General features: G+C 46.2%; 1 protein-coding gene across 3 annotated transcripts; it reads right to left on the bottom strand.

Annotated features, from left to right (window-relative positions):
- Positions 1-8,858: 8,858 nt before the first annotated feature.
- Positions 8,859-15,783, bottom strand: Znf263 (zinc finger protein 263). 3 transcript variants are annotated; one of them, XM_041676645.1, is made up of 6 exons: positions 15,120-15,783; positions 13,846-14,026; positions 13,321-13,394; positions 12,922-13,045; positions 11,301-11,417; positions 8,859-10,858 (listed from the first exon to the last, which is right to left on the bottom strand). In XM_041676645.1, exons 1-6 carry the CDS (start codon positions 15,510-15,512, stop codon positions 9,693-9,695), a joined length of 2,055 nt encoding a protein of 684 aa, XP_041532579.1. In that variant the 5' UTR covers positions 15,513-15,783; the 3' UTR covers positions 8,859-9,692. The 3 variants fall into 3 exon arrangements, with proteins under 3 accessions (XP_041532579.1, XP_041532581.1, XP_041532582.1); XM_041676647.1 differs by lacking the exon at positions 11,301-11,417; XM_041676648.1 differs by lacking the exons at positions 13,321-13,394; positions 13,846-14,026.
- Positions 15,784-17,639: the final 1,856 nt, after the last annotated feature.

The raw sequence follows: 17,639 nt of genomic DNA, 5'->3' as shown, positions 1-17,639 counted from the left end.
TCCCCCAGTTTTCTAAGGCTTTCCACATTTCTCCTGTTTGTTGTCCTTAGTCAAATTGAGAATGGATAAGAAAGGGACATAAACTACACTGAATTTGGAGGAGAAAACAAAGGTTCTAAGTGTTAGAATTTGTGGCATCACCTAGCTAGCCCCAGGTCCTGTGGCCATACAAGTGCTGTCAGTATTCAAGCAAATGTTTAGCCCAGGGCCTACTTCCCTTTCCGAGGCAGACCTCCACAACCCACCTCTTTTCACCCCCTATCAAAAAAATTCCACGTAGGTTTGTTCTACATTTTGGTTTGCTCTCACAACCGCAAAACTAACACTAAGTAGGATTGAAGCTGGGCAATCTCTAGAAAGTGTGATGGATTAAGTTTGGTATCAGTAAATCAACATTTTAAGATACTAAGAAGAACAAAAGTTGATTTTGGATTTTCTACTGAAACAGGATATGCCATTAGTAGAAACTGAAAAGAGAAGGAAGATGACAGGCGCCAAGTATGGTGCTACTGATGATGCAGCTTACTTACCTGTGGTAGCCACAGAAGCGCTCGTCTGGGATCCCTGTCAAAGCTGTGGCGCTTCCGGCTGCTGCAGAAAGATCTGCAGTGTTTTGGGTGAACACACTTTAAGGCCTGTATGGATTGGCCTTTAGATTTTGAAATAGGCATGCAATTGGGAACCTGTAGATGGAGTTTTTCCGTTGGGACAGCCAGATACCCCAAAACCACACAGAGACTTTTTAATTATAAATGCTTGGCTGATAGGTTACTAACTAGTTCTTTCAACTTAAACTAACCCATATTTCTTTTCTATCCTCTACCTCTTGGCAGTACCTTTTTCAGAGTGCCATGTTTGTCTCCTGCTTCCTCTGCATCTGGCTGGTGACTCCGCCCTCTTTCTTTCCAGCATTCTCTCAGTCTGGCTCTCCTGCCTAACCTCTTCTTTCCTACTTATTCCTAGTTATTGGCCAGTTGGCCCTTTATTAAACCAGTGAGAAAAAGACATCTTCACGGTGTACAACAGGATTCTAACACAGCAGGAACCAGAAACCATGTGAGGGCATGTCCAAGGTTCCGCTTCAGAACACACTGAGATATTCTGACAAAAATTGTCTGTGATATTAAAGAGAAAAAACTACACTCAGCCCAGGTATATAGTAGGGATGAGGCTGACCTCTTTTGGAAGTCAATGCCAGGGAATACTCAGATATAGCTGCTTACCAGGGAGAAAAATAAACAAAAAATGGTTGTCTGTCCTCATATGTGCAAACTCAGATGGAACTCAATGTTAGGCTGGGAGCCTAGGCCCCAGTCGCTGGCATCTATCTCAGCCCCCAGGCCTGGTCTGGACTTCAAATCCCAGCAGGCCAGATTCTGACCCCTCCCTGGGGGTGGGGTCAGGACCATTCCCCAGGGTACTTAAGTGATCCCCCAAAAGAAGAACACGTGGTCCCTTCTTCCTCCCGGGGGTCGCTTTTCTGCAGCTTCCCGTTTCTCCCTCAGGGCCACCCGAGACCGCAGATCTCCCATTAAACCTGGATATTTCTTAATTCGGATTGTTTTGATTTGGCTTGATTGGGAATTTTTGCGTCGTCAGAGAGCTCGCTTAGGAAATATTCCTAACACTCATAAACTAAAATCCATCCTTATTGAAGAGCTAAAGTACCCAAAGAGTAAAAGAAACACGAGGCCGTTATCTGCGGTATGTACTCTAGTAAAGATGTTTGGTTCATGACAGAATTGTTTTCAGAGTGGCCTTTCCAAAACTCTGTTCCAGAGGTTTATCATTTTCTCTGTGATGTTCTAACACTTCATGAAGACAGCTCGGGATTGTGTTACTTCCAGACCGCTGTCCAGTTCACCCTTCTGCTGAACCACTAGCCAGTGAGGATGATAGAATAAAACGCACATTCTTGCTAATACTTCAATTTTGATTCAACCAGAGCTGCAAAGGTTTTGGATGGAAACAACTTGAAGAGAGTCTTGTAAAAGAAATAGAAGATGAACAGGATAAAAGAGAAAAGGGAATTTCTATATTGTAAAATCTACAATGTGAAAAGTGCATTTTGATTTTATTTGTTTTTTAAAACTCACCTATTTTTATTTTATGTGCATTGGTGTTTTGTCTGCATGTATGTCTGTGTAAAGGTGTCAGATCCTGGAGTTACAGACAGTTGTGAGCTGCCATGTGGGTGCTGGGAATTGAACATGTGTCCTCTGGAAGAACAGTCAATGCCCTTAACCACTGAGCCATCTCTCCAGTCCCAAAAGTGCAATTTTTAGCTGGGCAAAAAGTTGGGGTAAAGTAAAACAAGTAACATTAGCAAATGCATGAGGAAAATCTTTACAAACAGAATCTGTCTTGACTTTCAAGGGTTAGAAGACGGAGACTGCAGAGAAATTTTTGAGGAAGTTGCAGAGTTAGGAAGCAAGCTGGACGATGACAGGGTATGGTTAAGTGGAGGCGATAAAGAAAAAGGTTGTTCCCCAAGACAAAAGGTGAGACAACCAAGGAAGCTGTCCACAGAGGGAGCTGAAAAGCAGACTGTTGAATTCTACTGTGAAAGACAGTCTGGACTATCTTCTGAATGCAGCTTATGCCACACCTGAGTGGCTAAGTGTAGTGCAACGCCTGCTCTATGCACTACATACTACGGTATGGTTCACGAGTCGGGCACGGGGCTGGAGATTGAAACACACACACAGAGACAGAGAGAGACAGAGACATGAGTAACACCAAGAATTCCCCAGGAATGCCCCAAGAACGCCCACCTTATTGTGTTCCAGAGCAGCTTATATAGGGTCTCCTTGACTAATGGCCACGCCCTAACTCTCAGCTGCAAGCCCACCAGAAACCACTCCTGCCATCAGAAACTCCAGAGGGTCTCGTGCTCAGAGCAGCTGCAAAACAAGTTGTTTGCTCAGAGCAGCTGCAAGCATAGGAAAACAAGCTGTTTACTCTGGCAGGCAGGGGGTCACAGGAAATTCAGGTTCTGGGGGTCCACAGTCCCCAACAGCAAAGACTGTTTCACACTAAAAGAGATACAACAAAATATAGCTAAAAAACAACTCAGAGTAGAATCTATAGGACATGTGGTAGAGTTTTGAAAGACAGGCCCTCATAATATTAACAATACTTCCAATATGTCTTCAACTTCTGGTTCTAGTAATGAGATTAAGTAAAGATAACTGTAATTATATGATGCAAACGTACTGTTAATTGACATCATTTTTTAATCAAACATTGTTTTTCATATCAATGCCCATTTATATATTGGTTTGAAAATAATAATTTACATTTCTTTAAGTAAATTAAATATTTCTTTAAGTTTTTATTTACAAACACAAGAATTTGAATAATGAGGAACTACCATCCTAGATTATCTAAACTGTAATGGCTATGCGAAAAGCATTAGCTCAAATTCTACCATGTAGTTTACTAGTAGAGCATTTAGTATGCACCAAGGCCTCAGTTTCATTCTCTAGAAAAAAAAGATGTATGCTACATAAAACATAAAAGCTGTTGTATGTATCCCAGGCTGGGAATGGGAGACCAGTGTCAAGAAAAGAAAAATGAACCAAAAACAATTTAAGCTGTAATACCATACTCAATAGACCTGATTTGTAAACCACAAAAAGCAACCAGATTAACCAGGCAGTGGTGGCGCATGCCTTTAATCCCAATATTTTGAGGACAGCCTTGTCTACAGAGGGAGTTCCTGGACAGCCTGTACACAGAGAAACGAAAGAAAAAAAGAAAAAGAAAGAAAGACAGGCAGACAGGAAGGAAGATAAGAAGGAAGAGAAAGAAAGAAAGAAAGAAAGGAAGGAAGGAAGGAAGAAGACAGACAGGGAGGGAGGGAGGGAGGGAGGGAGGGAAGGAAGGAAGGAAGGAAGGAAAGAAAAAGTGATCAGATGTGGTCTCTGTTCAGTGTTCTGCACCTTTAAAGGACAAAACTGAGATTATATCAAAAATTTTGCTAAAGAAAGGAACTAGCAAATGTATAAATATAAAAGGTTATAGGTACAGAAACACATTTCTAATAAAACAGGAAATGCTTCCAAACAAGGAATTTGTATGACTAATTAGTTTGTCCCTAAAGTAAAGAAGAGTTGAAAAGTTAGAGATCAGAACAAAACTGGAAAGTTAGTATATATCACAAGAATATAGTTTAGCTTTAAACAGACATGAGGTTTGTGTCTTTTACTGCTGTTTGAATAGGGCCTTACTATGTAGACCTGGCTGACCTGCAGTTCACAAATATCTGTGTGACTCTGCTTCCTGGGTACCAGGATTAAAGGCTTGTGTCTGGTGAATTTAAAAATCTTTCAGAATAAAGATTTTATGCTGTCAAGATAACTCCCTGTAGTTCCTACAGAGTTTGCCAGGTTTTTAGGTATTTTTAAAACAGATTTAAAATCTGTTTTGTAAAATTGTTCTGTTATACGGCTGGACTGTAAACTGTTCTTTGAGATCAGGTACCTGAGCTGGGTGTTCAGCAACCAAACTTAGAGACCTAAGGACAAAGGGGATTTGAAGACACCTAATACGCTGGCCCTTACCCTCCAAGTGGCCTTTGCTATATTCTTGCTGTGACTCAAAGGTAAGCTATGTCCCAGGAGAATCTGGACAATGAGACACCTCTAAGTGTTACAGCTACAGTAAGACACCTATCCTCTGACTGTTGAAGCCGTGGAGACCGAGGTGGACTCTGCATTCTACAGAGGAGGGGGTCATTACAGAGGGAAAGCCATGAGGTCACCAAGACCCTGATCCATTCCACTCGGTGACATACAGAAAACTAAAGGAGCAAAGGGCACCCCCAAAGGGCACCCCCAAGCCCCTAAAAGAACCCAAGGAGTCTAATGGGCCATCATCATTTCTAGCCACCTACATAGTCTTAACACCCAATAGGGAAGTACAACCAAAGATAATTAAAATACTACAAAGTAGGGGCTGGAGAGATGGCTCAGCAGTTGAGATCACTGGCTGCTCTCCAGGCGACCCAGGTTCAATCCCTAGTATTCACATGGCAGTTCACCACCACCTTAATTCCAGCCTTGGGGATCTGGTGCTGTCTTCTGGCCTCCTCGGGCCCTGCAAGCACACGGTGCACAGGGAAACACACACTCCTCTTTAGTTGGTTGTTTTCTTTACTCTTTGATTTTTTTTTGGGGGGGGGGTCCGGCCACCAAGCTCCCATAAGGATCACACATAGAGATTTTTTTTTTATAAACATCTGGCCTTAGCTTGGCTTGTTTCTAGCCAGCTTTCCTAACGACCCCATCTACCTTTCGTCTCTGGGTTTTTTCCTTTTCTTCTGTACACCTTACTTTCGCTCTTGCTCAGTGGCTGGCTGTGTGGCTAGGTGGCTGGCCCTAGCATCCTCCTCTCCTTGTTCTCTGCTTCCTCTCCTTCTCGTTTCTCCTTCTATTTATCCCCTCTGCCTGCCAGCCCCGCCTATCCTTTCTCCTTCCTTGCTATTGGCCATTCAGCTCTTTATTAGACCATCGGGTGTTTTAGACAGGCAAAGTAACACAGCTTCACAAAGTTAAACTAATGCAACATAAAAATATGTAGCACGTCTTTGTATCATTAATACAAATATTCCATAGCATAAACAGATGTAACACATCTTAAGGTAATATTCTACAACATTCCTTCCCCCCCCCCCCCCGCCTTATAGCTTCAGTTTACATGACCCACACCCACACAGCTATCTGGAGACACAGAAGTCTCTTCACTGCTCCTAATATCTCATTTAAGAATGCCACTGAGACTTTGATCTCACTACAAGTCCTCTGGTTTTTACTTGGGGTGTCAATGCCCACTAAAAGGATCACTCTGATATTTTGGGTAATAACCAAGCTTGTTTGATCAACAAGCCAAAGAGGCAGCTTGGCCTCCAAGCTGTGTTAGTTCTCAACATGCTCCTTTGTCCTAATCTATTTCATCCAGCTACATATTTGGGAATTCAAACACTCCAAATTCGCACTGAGTCTCTCGTCTTGACAATTCTTCAGACTTCATGACCCATTTCGAAAGCTGGTTCCACCTGTGGTCAGTCCAGTTCTGGAATATTCTCTACATATCTGCATCAGTCCATACTCCCAAGGCTTGGGGAACACTGTAGAAGAGGGAATGAGAAGAGGGAATGGAAAGACTGCAAACCCCTGCCCACCACACAGTAACTACGCTGAGGGAAGATGGACAAACACCTCCACGTAAGAGACTCAAATGTCTACTTGCAGTAAACACCGTAACCAGTGGATAGAAGAGGATAGAGGCAAAGGGTTCCAAAGGTAGCTACTGTCTTAATATTCATTTTAGGCTCCCTCAACCCATAGTTTTTTTTTACCGTTTTTACTTTTGTTTTGAGACAGGGTTTCTCTGTGTAGCCTTGGCTGTCCCTGTTCTGTAGAACAGGCTGGCCTCAAAAATCACAAAAATACTCCTGCCTCTGCTTCCCAAATTCTGGAATTAAAGGCATGTGCCACCACTACCCAGCTCAGTTACTAAAGCTTTATAATGGCCTGGCAGTCATTTTGAGTAACACTCACCAAGTGTGTAAAGCTCTTAAAATTATCTCCAGAAACCTGATGTAGCTGGAGGCTGTGCTTTCACTTCCCAACTGCCCTACCCTGAGTATACAACACAATACACTGCACAGAAGCTTGTATATTTAGAAGTATTTTGGCCAATGGCTCAGGCTTCTTACTGGATATATACATATATACCCATTTTTATCAGTTTATATTCTACCACGAGGCTTGTAGCTTGTTACCTCCCATCTTGCTCCCCTGGCAGCTAGTCGTATCTCCCTGACTCTGCCTTCTTTTCCTAGTGACTGTTTGGATTTCCCACCTGGCTCTATTTTGTCTAGCTATTGGCCAAATCAGATTCTTAATTAACCAATGGTAATAAAACATATTCATATCATGGAGGGGTATCCCCCCCCCCATCAGCCTGACACTCTTGCTCTTTTGGGAAGGTTAAAGGGGATAATCCTGTGGTTCTACACCTTTCTGATGTTGCAACCCTTTAATACCGTTCCTCATGACTACCAACCATAAAATTGTTTTGTTGCTACTTCGTAACTGTAATTTTGCAACTGCTATAAATTATAATGTAATTGTTTAACATGTATAATATCTGATATGTGACCCCTGATGGGGTATAGTTGGAAGTTTCTGTCCCACCTGGTTCTGCAGCTGTTCAGTCCCAAAGAAACACACAGAGGCTTATATTAAACTGTTTGGCCTATTAGCTCAGACTTACTATTAACTAGCTCTTACAACTTAATCTATAATTCTTATCTATGTTTAGCCATGTGGCTAGGTACCTTTTCTCAGTAAGGCATTCTCATCTTGCTTCCTCTGCGGCTGGCTGGTGACTGTGTTTCTGCCTTTCTTCTTCCCAGAATTCTAGTATGGTTGCCCTGCCTATATTCCCTTCCTGGCTACTGATCAACCAGAGTTTTGTTAGACCAATACAAGTGACAAATCTTTACAGTGTACAAGAGTGTTATCCCTAGCCGGGCGGTGGTGGTGCACGCTTTTAATCCCAGCACTCGGGAGGTAGAGGCAGGCGGATCTCTGTGAGTTCGAGGCCAGCCTGGTCTAGTTCCAGGACAGGAACCAAAAGCTACGGAGAAACCCTGTCTCGAAAATAAAAATAAAAAAAAAAAAAGAGTGTTATCCCATAGCATCACAGGCTGAGAACTGCTGAATTAACCTAAGTGATTGCTTATTCATTGCACTGACTCAAGACTCCACATTTTTGGCCTACCTACTTCCCAACTGACTTACAAGATCTTACTTTACCTGTGAGTGCTCAGTCCTAAATGGGACATCTGTTGTCACACCCCACCAAGGTTCAGGGAACATCGTGAAACAGGATGGGAAGAAAGAGCTGAAGGATGGGAAGGAAGGCTGTAAAATGCTGTCTTCTGGATGTAACTCACTTGTGTACCCACTGCAGCTGTGGCTAGCTGCATACGGTAATGATAGTCTGATGTGGATGTCTTTCTGTATATGTGATGCTTCTATTGATTAATGACTAAAGCTCTTTTGGCCAATGGCTTAGCAGAGTAAAGCCAGGTGGGAAATCATAACACACACACACACACACACACACACACACACACACACAGAGAGAGAGAGAGAGAGAGAGAGAGAGAGAGAGAGAGAGAGGGGGCAGAGTCAAAAAGATGCCATGTAGCTGCTGAAGGAGGATATGCTGGAACCTTAGGAATCTTACCGGTAGGCCACAGCCTTGTGGAGATACACAGATTGATAGAAATGTGTTAATTCAAGATGTAAGAGCTAGCTAGAAATATGCCTGAGCCACTGGCCAGTGTTGTAATTAATATGGTTTCTGTGTGATTTCGTGCCCGATTTATCAAAAGATAAACACCCTTATGATTTCTATCCCAAGCCCACGTTCTAAAACATAATGCTTACCTCTGAATAATTGTGCCCTTCTTATCTCTGCACCAATGACCAATGGTTGTATCAAGACCATTATTAGATTCCTTCCTGGGAACCAGTTTTGCAAAACAAAAATATCCTGTCTTTAAAAAGCCTGAGAGCTACTAAGAGTCGTATGATGAAATCATTACTTTTACATACTAACCTAAAACATTAAAAAAACAAAAAACAAACAAAACTTCATAGGAATGCAACATCCTAAACAGAACTGCTCACACAGAACAGTCCGACCCAGGAAAAAATACCTTGCTTCAACCAAGCAAAAGCTACCTTAGTTAGAACCTGCACAAGGAAAGAGCAGTTTGTCTGAAACGTATCAACGCAAACGTCCTCAATGAAGACTCATACATACTCGTGTTTCCTGGGAGATATTTATTATAAACCTTTCAAACATTTTCAACAGGGAAAGACACAATTCCTAATTTCTTTAGGATCTGTTTTCTGTTTCTGAGGAATCACGGAAACTTCCACCCAGAAACATGTCTCTAGAGCACTGTGCACCTTTGACAGGGGAAGAAAGTCTGTCTCTGGAAAGGAACACTGTAACCACATACCCATTTAACCAGTAAAATGCTGGGCTCACCTGCGGACTCTCCCTTAGGACTTCCTATGCCTCTGGTTCCCTTTTTTTCTGAGGTCACCTTATATGCCAATGAGCACTCCTGCCAAACTACTCAGCGGGGTATCGCAATGGTAGAACTAGACTACCCAGGACTTCCCAGCCAGTGCTTTCAAAAAGATGCAGCTTAAAATAAGTCTTGTTGACCTTCAGCTGGTCTCCCAGCTGAAAAAATAGCCCTTCTTCTTTGACTCAAGGGCCTCAGGAGCCCAAACTCTCCTGCTAAATGTACAAATAAAGAGAGAACTGAAGTCCCTGTATTCCCAAGACTGCTGGAATACTAGAATCAGCACAACACCCAAACCATACTGTAGTCAAACAATAAAGCAGGGGCACCCAAAAACAGAATGAAAAGCGGCTCTGAGCAGATTACTTCAAAGAACTTGAGTTCTTCCTTCTAGAGACTGAACTTCTTAGTTTTAAGCTACTTTTTCACCTCTGAATCTCCCTTAAAATAAGTTTCACTTTTTCTTTATATCAGTTACCAGCAAAATACACCAAATGGGCAAAGAATACCAGCTCTGGATAACAACTTCTGACAACTTTTGCCAAAACTGGGGCAGAAAGAAACCGCACTCTTTCTAGCCAGTGTGAGTTCTCTGGTGACTTGTAAGGCGGGAGCTCCGAGAGAAGCTTTCCCCGCACTCGGAACATTTGTACGGTCTTTCTCCCGTGTGGGTTCTCAGGTGGCGAATCCGGTTGGAACTGTGAGAGAAACTGTCCCCACACTCGTGGCAGGTGTAGGGTTTCTCCCCTGTGTGGATTCTCTGGTGCCTGATCAAGTTGGATCTATGAGAGAAATTTTCCCCGCAAAGGGGACACTTATACGGCTTTTCTCCCGTGTGTGTTCTCTGATGTCGGGTAAGGTGCATGCCCTGCCGGAAACTTTTCCCACAAGTTGAACATTCAAAGAGTTTCTTCTCCACTCTGTGGGCTCCGGGATTTGTATGAAAGGGGGTGCTGTCATTCATTCCTTGCCCGCACTCAGGGAAAGGGTCAAGTCTCTCTTTCTCGTGGGTTCGCTCATGAATGACAAGATGTGAGCTGCGAGAGAAACTTTTCCCACACTCCCGGCACCGATAGGGCCTCTCTCCAGTGTGGATCCTCTGGTGCCGAAGCAGGTTGGAGCTGTGGGCGAAGATCTCCCCGCACTCGGGGCACTTGTAGGGCTTCTCCCCAGTGTGTGTCCTCTGGTGTCTGTGGAGGTTGGAGTTGCAGGAGAAGCTTTTCCCACAAACGTTGCACTGGTAGGGCTTCTCACCCGTGTGGGTGCGCTGATGGCGAGTGAGGTGGGTATTCTGACTGAAGCATTTCCCACATTCAAGGCACTTATGGGCTTCCTCTCCCACGTGTGTTCTGTGCAGCGACAGAAAATGTGGGTGCCCACCAAAGACTTCACCACATTCTACATCCAGGCGCAGTTTTTCTGCCGCGTGTATTCTCCGGTGCCTGATGAGGTTGGAGTTATTAGAGAAATTCTTGCCACACAGAGGACACAAATGGAGCTTCTTGGGTGGTTCCTTTGGCTGCGCCAGTCCTCTACAACTTGTGGTTCCCACTAAGGGCTCCTCTATTTTGTCCCCTGGGGGACATCCCCAATGTCCTTCTTCTCTGTCATCAGGTCTTCCCTGCTCAGGACTCCAGGGCACCTCCCTTCTGGCCTGGCCAGGCAGCAGTACTGGAGGATGGGGACTTTCAGGAGAGGCAGACGCACCAATTCTTTCTGAGTTCTCAAATTTTTCTACCCCTAGGAAGAAAGAAAAAAACCTCTAGATTATTTTACAATGGAAAAGAGGAATTTCTACAGCCTCTCATAGGCGAGGCCCTGAGAACAGAGCTTAGCTCAGTTTCCCCGTCCCTGTCTGGAAAGCATGCCAGAGAAACATGTGGCGCAGACTCCAAGACGCAGGGCTCAGACGAGTCTCAGAACCCTCTGCAGGCCCCCACCCTGCTTTCCAGCTAGCTTTAACCCCTCCGGTATGGATCAAAGCGGAGGCTAGACAGAGTGTACCACGTAAGTCCAAGAGAAAGGACCTCCTCAAATGTAAAGTCTCCACTCCTCATGTGCCTTGCTAAGTGTGCAGGAGACAAAGCAATTGTCCCCAGTGTGCTGCACTGGCCGTGTACTGGGATCCCCAAGTGTCATACACAGTGGGAGCCCTCTTGAGCCGTCTGTCTTCACGTCTCACCTGGGACTGAGTCTCTGGGGCTCCCGCCTCCCTTGTAGCTCGACACACTAGGGTCCCACGGCTTCCCTCCTTGCTCCGCCTGGGTGCTTAAGACTTCCTGACCAGGAATGCAAGACTCTGTGCACAATGAAAGAAACATCACCACACTCTTCACCACGCAGAGAAAACAGTCTTGTTTCCTGCCAGCAGCAGAGAAACCAACTCTAACTCTGAAACATCTTAGTCAGGAAACACAACAAACCATTCCCAGTAGTTATGCTCCAGGAAAAAGAAATTAGAAGACTATGGATCTTTAAATATTTTCAAAGAACTTGAATTTGTTTAATGAGAACATACAATTTGTAATTCAAGTAACTATAAAATGAACACGGGATGACCACTTGAGACTCAACTCACTTTAGTGAAAGTGGGCTTTCTAGATAGCGCTAAACTAAATAAACTGTAAAACTCTAGAAGAAAACGTGAAGTCAGTTTTCTTAGAAGTTCTTAGAAGACCATGAGATTAAAACCTGTAAATCTTCCCGGGCTGTGCTAAAAAGAAAAGCAAACCACTCACTTGGGCTCCAGTAGGAGCCCATTTCCAACAAACCAGTCTCTGCCGTCAGTTGGCACAGCAGTGGAATGGGACGCAAAGCCCAGAGGGGCTCTCGGTGCAGGAACGCTGCACGAGCAGTGAGTGTGCGCGCAACTCTAACAGCTGTAACCGTGGTGCATGGAAAACCTGCGGTGTGAGGTCTTCCCGGTGTGTGCTTCAGCACAACCAACCATACTGCACACACAACACGGCTTGCTTAGACTGCCTCCAACTTCTTTTTCTCCTGAGACAGGGTCTCTGTGTAGCCCCAGCTGTCCTAAAACTCGCTCTGTAGACTATGCAGGCCTCAAATTCACAGAGATCCGACTACCTCTGCCTCTGGAGTGCTGGGATTAAAGTACTACACCACCACCGCCCAGCACCTCCAACTTTTCACTATGAGAAATTTCATCTACACAGAAAAGCTGAGGAACTATGTAATACTCACAAATAGCCCACCTACATTCGGCTAACAGTTTGTCTTATTTTATTGGCATCATTTTTAACCTGTGCATAATTGTTCAACACACACTTTAATGTATTATCTAGCCTACATTGTGTATACACTGTGTATACATTGTTCCAAATTTACAAGCCCCGCCCCTTCCTGGACTTTTACAGGCTAGGAAAGCTAATAATCTGGCGTATTAATGCCAGGGCCCTGGACTTTCTGTCTTTGTAAGACGTCTGGAAATACCAATGGAGCATAGAGGGCGTGGATGCCAGATAGAATGGAGAGCACTGAACATATGATGTGGCCTGTGGTCACTGGATACGCCTGTGCTGCCCCTGGAAGCTCTCTACAGCTCAGACTCTGCCTTCAGCGCCAGCAACAGACAAACGGTCTAAGGATGCCAGTCAGTCTCTCAACTGTGCCACGTGGCAGATGTTTCACTGACCACAGCAGGAGAAACTTCAGAGCCAAAGGGAAGGGGAGGAAATCTCTTGACAAAACTCAGAGCTCATGGCCAGGAGGAATGTGTGTCCAAGGACCAGGCCACCCTGGTCATACACATCAGCATCCCAGCCAGAGAGAGAAGATCTTACCTAGCGTGCCCACATTCTCATAACTATCTCGCACCACGTCCCTTGAGAGAGCTCTCTTATTAGGATCCTGATGGCCCCACTCCTGAGAGATATACACCGCCATGTCCTCGAAGTTCTCGGGCAACTGAAATTACACAAGATCTCCTTTAGCATCACACACAGCAAGAACAATTCAAGCAGAGTTATGGTTAAAGGCGGGAAATCAGGAGTGCCAAGGACACACATCATGGGGGAGGAAGGGTCCCAGGCCTCTAAGTGATGGGTTGAAAAGACATAGAAGCTAAGGGAGGTATCTGATCAGAAAGAAAAGATCCTCCTAGCAGCCGAGGGGCACCTCCCACCCCAAAAAGAGAGGAAAAAAGGAGGGTTCTGGGAGAGGCAATGAGACTTCCACATCACCTGGGAACCAGTCATATCCTTATCTTCCATATTCCCTTCAGGAGGAAAGAGGGAGAGCCAGGGAGCAGATAATGCTGAAGATGACAGAAATCACAATTGAGAACAGTAACACTAAATCTTGGAAACCCACAGATGATTACAATACAATATGCATTCCCCAGCACCCAGCCTCCACTTTTAGGTTGACATTAAACAAAAGGTAGCAAAGGTGTAATTAAGGTGATCTAAAGTAACAGGGCGGCCTTACATCCCACCAACAGTTCTCTAACCACACACATCCCCACATCAATCATTTGCTGTGAACTGCCAGTTCTCTACACAAAGGGGCTTTACTAACAGAGTCCCTTTTCCTCCCACCCACCCCGCACAGAACCCACACCACCACTCTTGGGTTTTTTAAACCACATCTGAGAACCTTAACTTCAGCAACTCTTTCTCCTTAGCACCTCTACTACATTCTACTAAGGTCAGAGGCAACCCCAAAGCCCCTCCTCCCTCCCACCTGCCCAGATAACTGCCCCTCACCCCTCTCCTTTACAGCCTGGGGGTCCCTTTGGGGGCTGGGGTCTAGCAGCTCCTGCAGCCTGGGGCCAGGGCTTCGCTCAGTCTCCATGGGCTCCAGCTTGAAGCTCGGTGACTCTCCTGCTGTTTCCAGTGGCAAAGGCTCCTCCAAAAGCACTTCTGCTCCCCGCCCTTGGTTTGTGACCTGGGAACCAACCCACATCACTCATCATCACAACGGGGCTGACAGAAACGGAAATTAGTACAGGATTCTTAGGACAAGCCTTCAGAAGAGAACCACAGACCATCCCTTTGGTCTTCGCCAAGAGGATGCTTAATGCTAAAGGCTTTAGATTGTGTGTGACAGAGAAAACAGGGGAGAGGCAGGCGAGAAAAAATGAGGGTCCACTGCCAGCGCACACCTCAATATACTCTTCTGAAGCCCCTGACTTCTGCTCACTTGCTCTCTCCCCCTTTTCCTGGGTGCTTCCATTCACTACTAGGTAAGACGAACTTATCAGGCAGTGACCACAAAGCCTCAGTGTTTGGCTGTTTTTCAAAGTTCGATTGACAGAGATCCAATTCTGCATCGGAGACTTTTGCCTAAGATACACTGGGTATTAACCACTAAGTATAAGCCTGGGGTGGTGGCATGTCTGTGGTAATCCCTGAACTAGGGAGGTTGAAGCACGAGGATTGCCTCGAGTTTAAGCTTGGGTTTTACACAGCTAGGATCTGCCTTTTGAAAGAGCAAAGCAAAGTGTGATGGCACACGCCTGTAACCCTAGAACTCAGAATTTTGGGAAACAAGCTGAAGGATCGCCACTGGTCCAGAGCCAAGCTGAGCTACACACTGAGTCACAGTCAGCTTGGGCTACATAAGACCCTGTCACAGAAAAAATAAAATAAAATCTCAAAGCAGTGGCAGCAGCGTCAAACAAACTTGACATACTGTTCTCCTGACCCTCAAAACTGTCCCCAGACAATACTTTAGCATCTTCATTTTATCAACAGAAAAAGAGGACCAAACAGATTAAGTGGTCTGCTCAAAGTCGCAAAGTACTAACGATAGGACTAACTATGCGACGCCCACACTCTGAAATAAAGTCCTCGTCACTGCCCACTATCGTCATATGGGGAAAATCTGGAAGGAAAATGTTCCAGATAAACCACGAAAATCCCTCTTCCTCATGTAACGTCCACTCAGGACAATCAAGTATATTCGACTACAAAACTAGACTAGCACAATGTTCCCTTCTTCCCGGTCAAGCTACGGATAAAACAGCTCTTTCTGTCACCTGTTGCCTCAGTTTCCCAAGTTCTCTCTGCATACGCTCCACAAGGGTTACTGCTTCTTCGCCGCTCTCTGGGCGCAGCTCCTGCACCCTGCTCTGAATATCTTGGGGAAGGATAGTCAGGAACTGCTCCAGCACCAATAGCTCCAGTATCTGCTCCTTGGTGCGCATCTCCGGTCGCAGCCACCCATGGCAAAGCTCCTGAAGCTGGCTCAGGGCCTCTCGGGGACCAGAGGCCTCTTGAAAGCGGAACCGCCGAAAACGCAGGTGGGAGGCCTCTGGGCTGGGCTCTGGGTCCGGCGGGGGTACCTCCTGGCTCCAGGTGCAGTCCTCCTCCAGCTTCACGATCAGGAGCCCTTCCGGCTCCTGGGAGCCCGGGCCAGCAGCCATGGTCATGTACCCAGAGCGCCTAGGTCCCGAAAGCAGCTACGTCGTCCGCCCAGGTTCCGCACAACGGCAGAGCAAGACTGCAGCAGCCGAGGGGGCCCGGGCTCCAAACCCCGCCCGAAGAACCCAGGTCGAAATCTTGGCCCTAGCCCTGCAGCGTCTCCACCTGACCGGCTTCTCGGGCCCGCACAGAACCTAGCCCTCGGTGCCCGTGGCGGAAGTTCCAGCGCGCGAGTTAGGCGTCATAAATCAACGGCCGCCGGGCGAGACGGACTTCCGATTTACGTTTGGCTTCCTCGGTCTCCCATTGGGTCGGGTCTCGCCACGTACTCACTGCCGACCAAGGAGAAGGGAAAATTTGCATTAAAGAGCGGGAGGAGAAAGTGTCCACCTGCGGGCGGGAGGCGGGACTACAGAGTGGGCGTGGCTGCCAGATGGAAAGCCGTAGGAGTGGGAATCCCTGGGTGGGTCAGATTTTCTTAGGAAGTTTGCCAAAGTTCCTAAGCCACGCTTGAACCAGAATCCAGCTATGTTAGAGTGTCATGTTGGGGCCCATAAATGCCGGTTGCAACACCCCAGAGAACTAAAGCCTGCAGCACGCCGCTTACTGGGCTCGAGCTGCGCGGCGACTGCCGGGAAATGTAGTCCGTAGAACGCCCTTGTTTGTTTCTGCGCCTGCGGTGTGGATCAAGCATCCCACCCCCAAGCCAGCTGAGTTCCAGCTATCAAGTAAATCATATCTAGGTACCTGTGCGTTAGCCTCCCTTTGAGCGGTGGTCTCTAGTCCTCCAACTTTAGGCAGCTGGTCGACCCAGAAGAAAGAGCTAGGTATGACTTGTTCTCTCGCCATTCTCCCAGCGCAGATCTAATGGCCGAGCTCTGCGAGAGCAAGATCGCCGACTGTAACTGTGGGAAGATGCGAAGGAAACACCAGGGCGGACCCCCTTCTCTTTTGAAGAGAGAACTGCCCAGGCCTAAGAATGGCACGTGTCTGTGACAGCTCACGAAGTCCGCAGATCCTAGGAGTGTGTCGCGAAAAACTGTACTCGCTTACTGAAATTGTATGAAATAGGTTTTATTATAAGTCCGGTGATTGTGGCATCGAGAATCAGTTAATAAGTCTCTTGCCCAAGATCACACAGCTAGCCTTTCGCGAAAGCTTAGACTGTGGAACTAAAAATTTGTTTTGGATAACTAACTCTGTGTAGAATCCTGAGCCCTCGTTTCACCACAGGTACAAAGGCTCACAAGGCTGTCAGAGCAAATGCTTATCCAGACGCTATGTAGCACATGGGCAGGTATAGGTTCATTCAGAAAAACCTTGTTAAGGCTTGTGAGGTTGAGCTAGAGAGATGGTTCAGCAGTTAAGACTTAAACTCCCCTTTAGGGGACCTGGGTTCTGTTCCCAGCAATCAAGTGGTGACTCACAGCTTTCTGTAGGTTTAGTTCCAGGGGATCTGACGCCCTCTTGTGGCCTCCCAGGGCACTGGTGCACGCCAGGCATCTCTATGCAGTTGCAGCCCAAACTGAAAGGTTAATGACCTAAAAGCTTTGGACAGGAAAGCAGACTTGGCTGATAACACCCGTGGACTGTTGTTAAGATCAATTGCCAACCTGTTTTGGTATTTACTGTAAGCCCCTCCGCGAGCAACCAGGCCCCTCCCCCAAGGACGGCCAACTGCCAGGTTCCACCCATAGAACATTCTAACTGCCCCAACTACTAGGCCCTGCCCCCACTCTAAAGAGTAAAAAGCCCAACTCTGGACTTGAAATTCTACCAATATAAACACTGGAAAGCTTCACCCTGAAAAGTTCCATCACCCCCTTCCCCCCAAAACTCTATATAACCCTGCCTTCTGCTCAGTTCTGCGATTTCTTACCCAAGCAGAGGCAGCCACTAGAGCGAACTAAGACTTAGTACTGCACGGCAGAACTGAAATTCCGAAAGAGAGCCCAGGAGAGGTTACTGTGAAAATTCAGCCCGGTTGCTAGAAGAGTCCAAGAAAATGTTAGAAAGGTCCGAGAACGTGAAAGTTTAAGTAAGCTGAGGACAACAAGTTCTGGGGGTCTAAGGAAGCGTTTCTGAGGATGCGGAAGCTTAAGTGAGTCCCGAGGGTCCCAGAAAGTGTTGTGTAA

This window comes from Microtus oregoni, unplaced genomic scaffold, assembly GCF_018167655.1.
Source record: "Microtus oregoni isolate MIOR12 unplaced genomic scaffold, Mior012 000027F_ref0000203, whole genome shotgun sequence".
In the NCBI taxonomy this organism is placed as follows: Eukaryota; Metazoa; Chordata; class Mammalia; order Rodentia; family Cricetidae; genus Microtus; species Microtus oregoni.
Note: the sequence above shows the minus strand (reverse complement) of the source record. Positions and strands in the feature narration are given on the sequence as shown.

What these genes read in the sequence shown, in the direction of transcription:
- Znf263 (XM_041676645.1), bottom strand. Translation starts at nt 15,512, where the DNA reads ATGACCATGGCTGCTGGCCCGGGCTCCCAGGAGCCGGAAGGGCTCCTG. An exon ending in CCAGGCTGTAAAGGAGAGGG is followed by an intron (nt 13,395 to 13,845) that starts GTGAGGGGCAGT and finishes TGTCATCTTCAG; the next exon opens with CATTATCTGCTCCCTGGCTC. An exon ending in AGGATATGACTGGTTCCCAG is followed by an intron (nt 13,046 to 13,320) that starts GTGATGTGGAAG and finishes GTGTAATTTCAG; the next exon opens with TTGCCCGAGAACTTCGAGGA.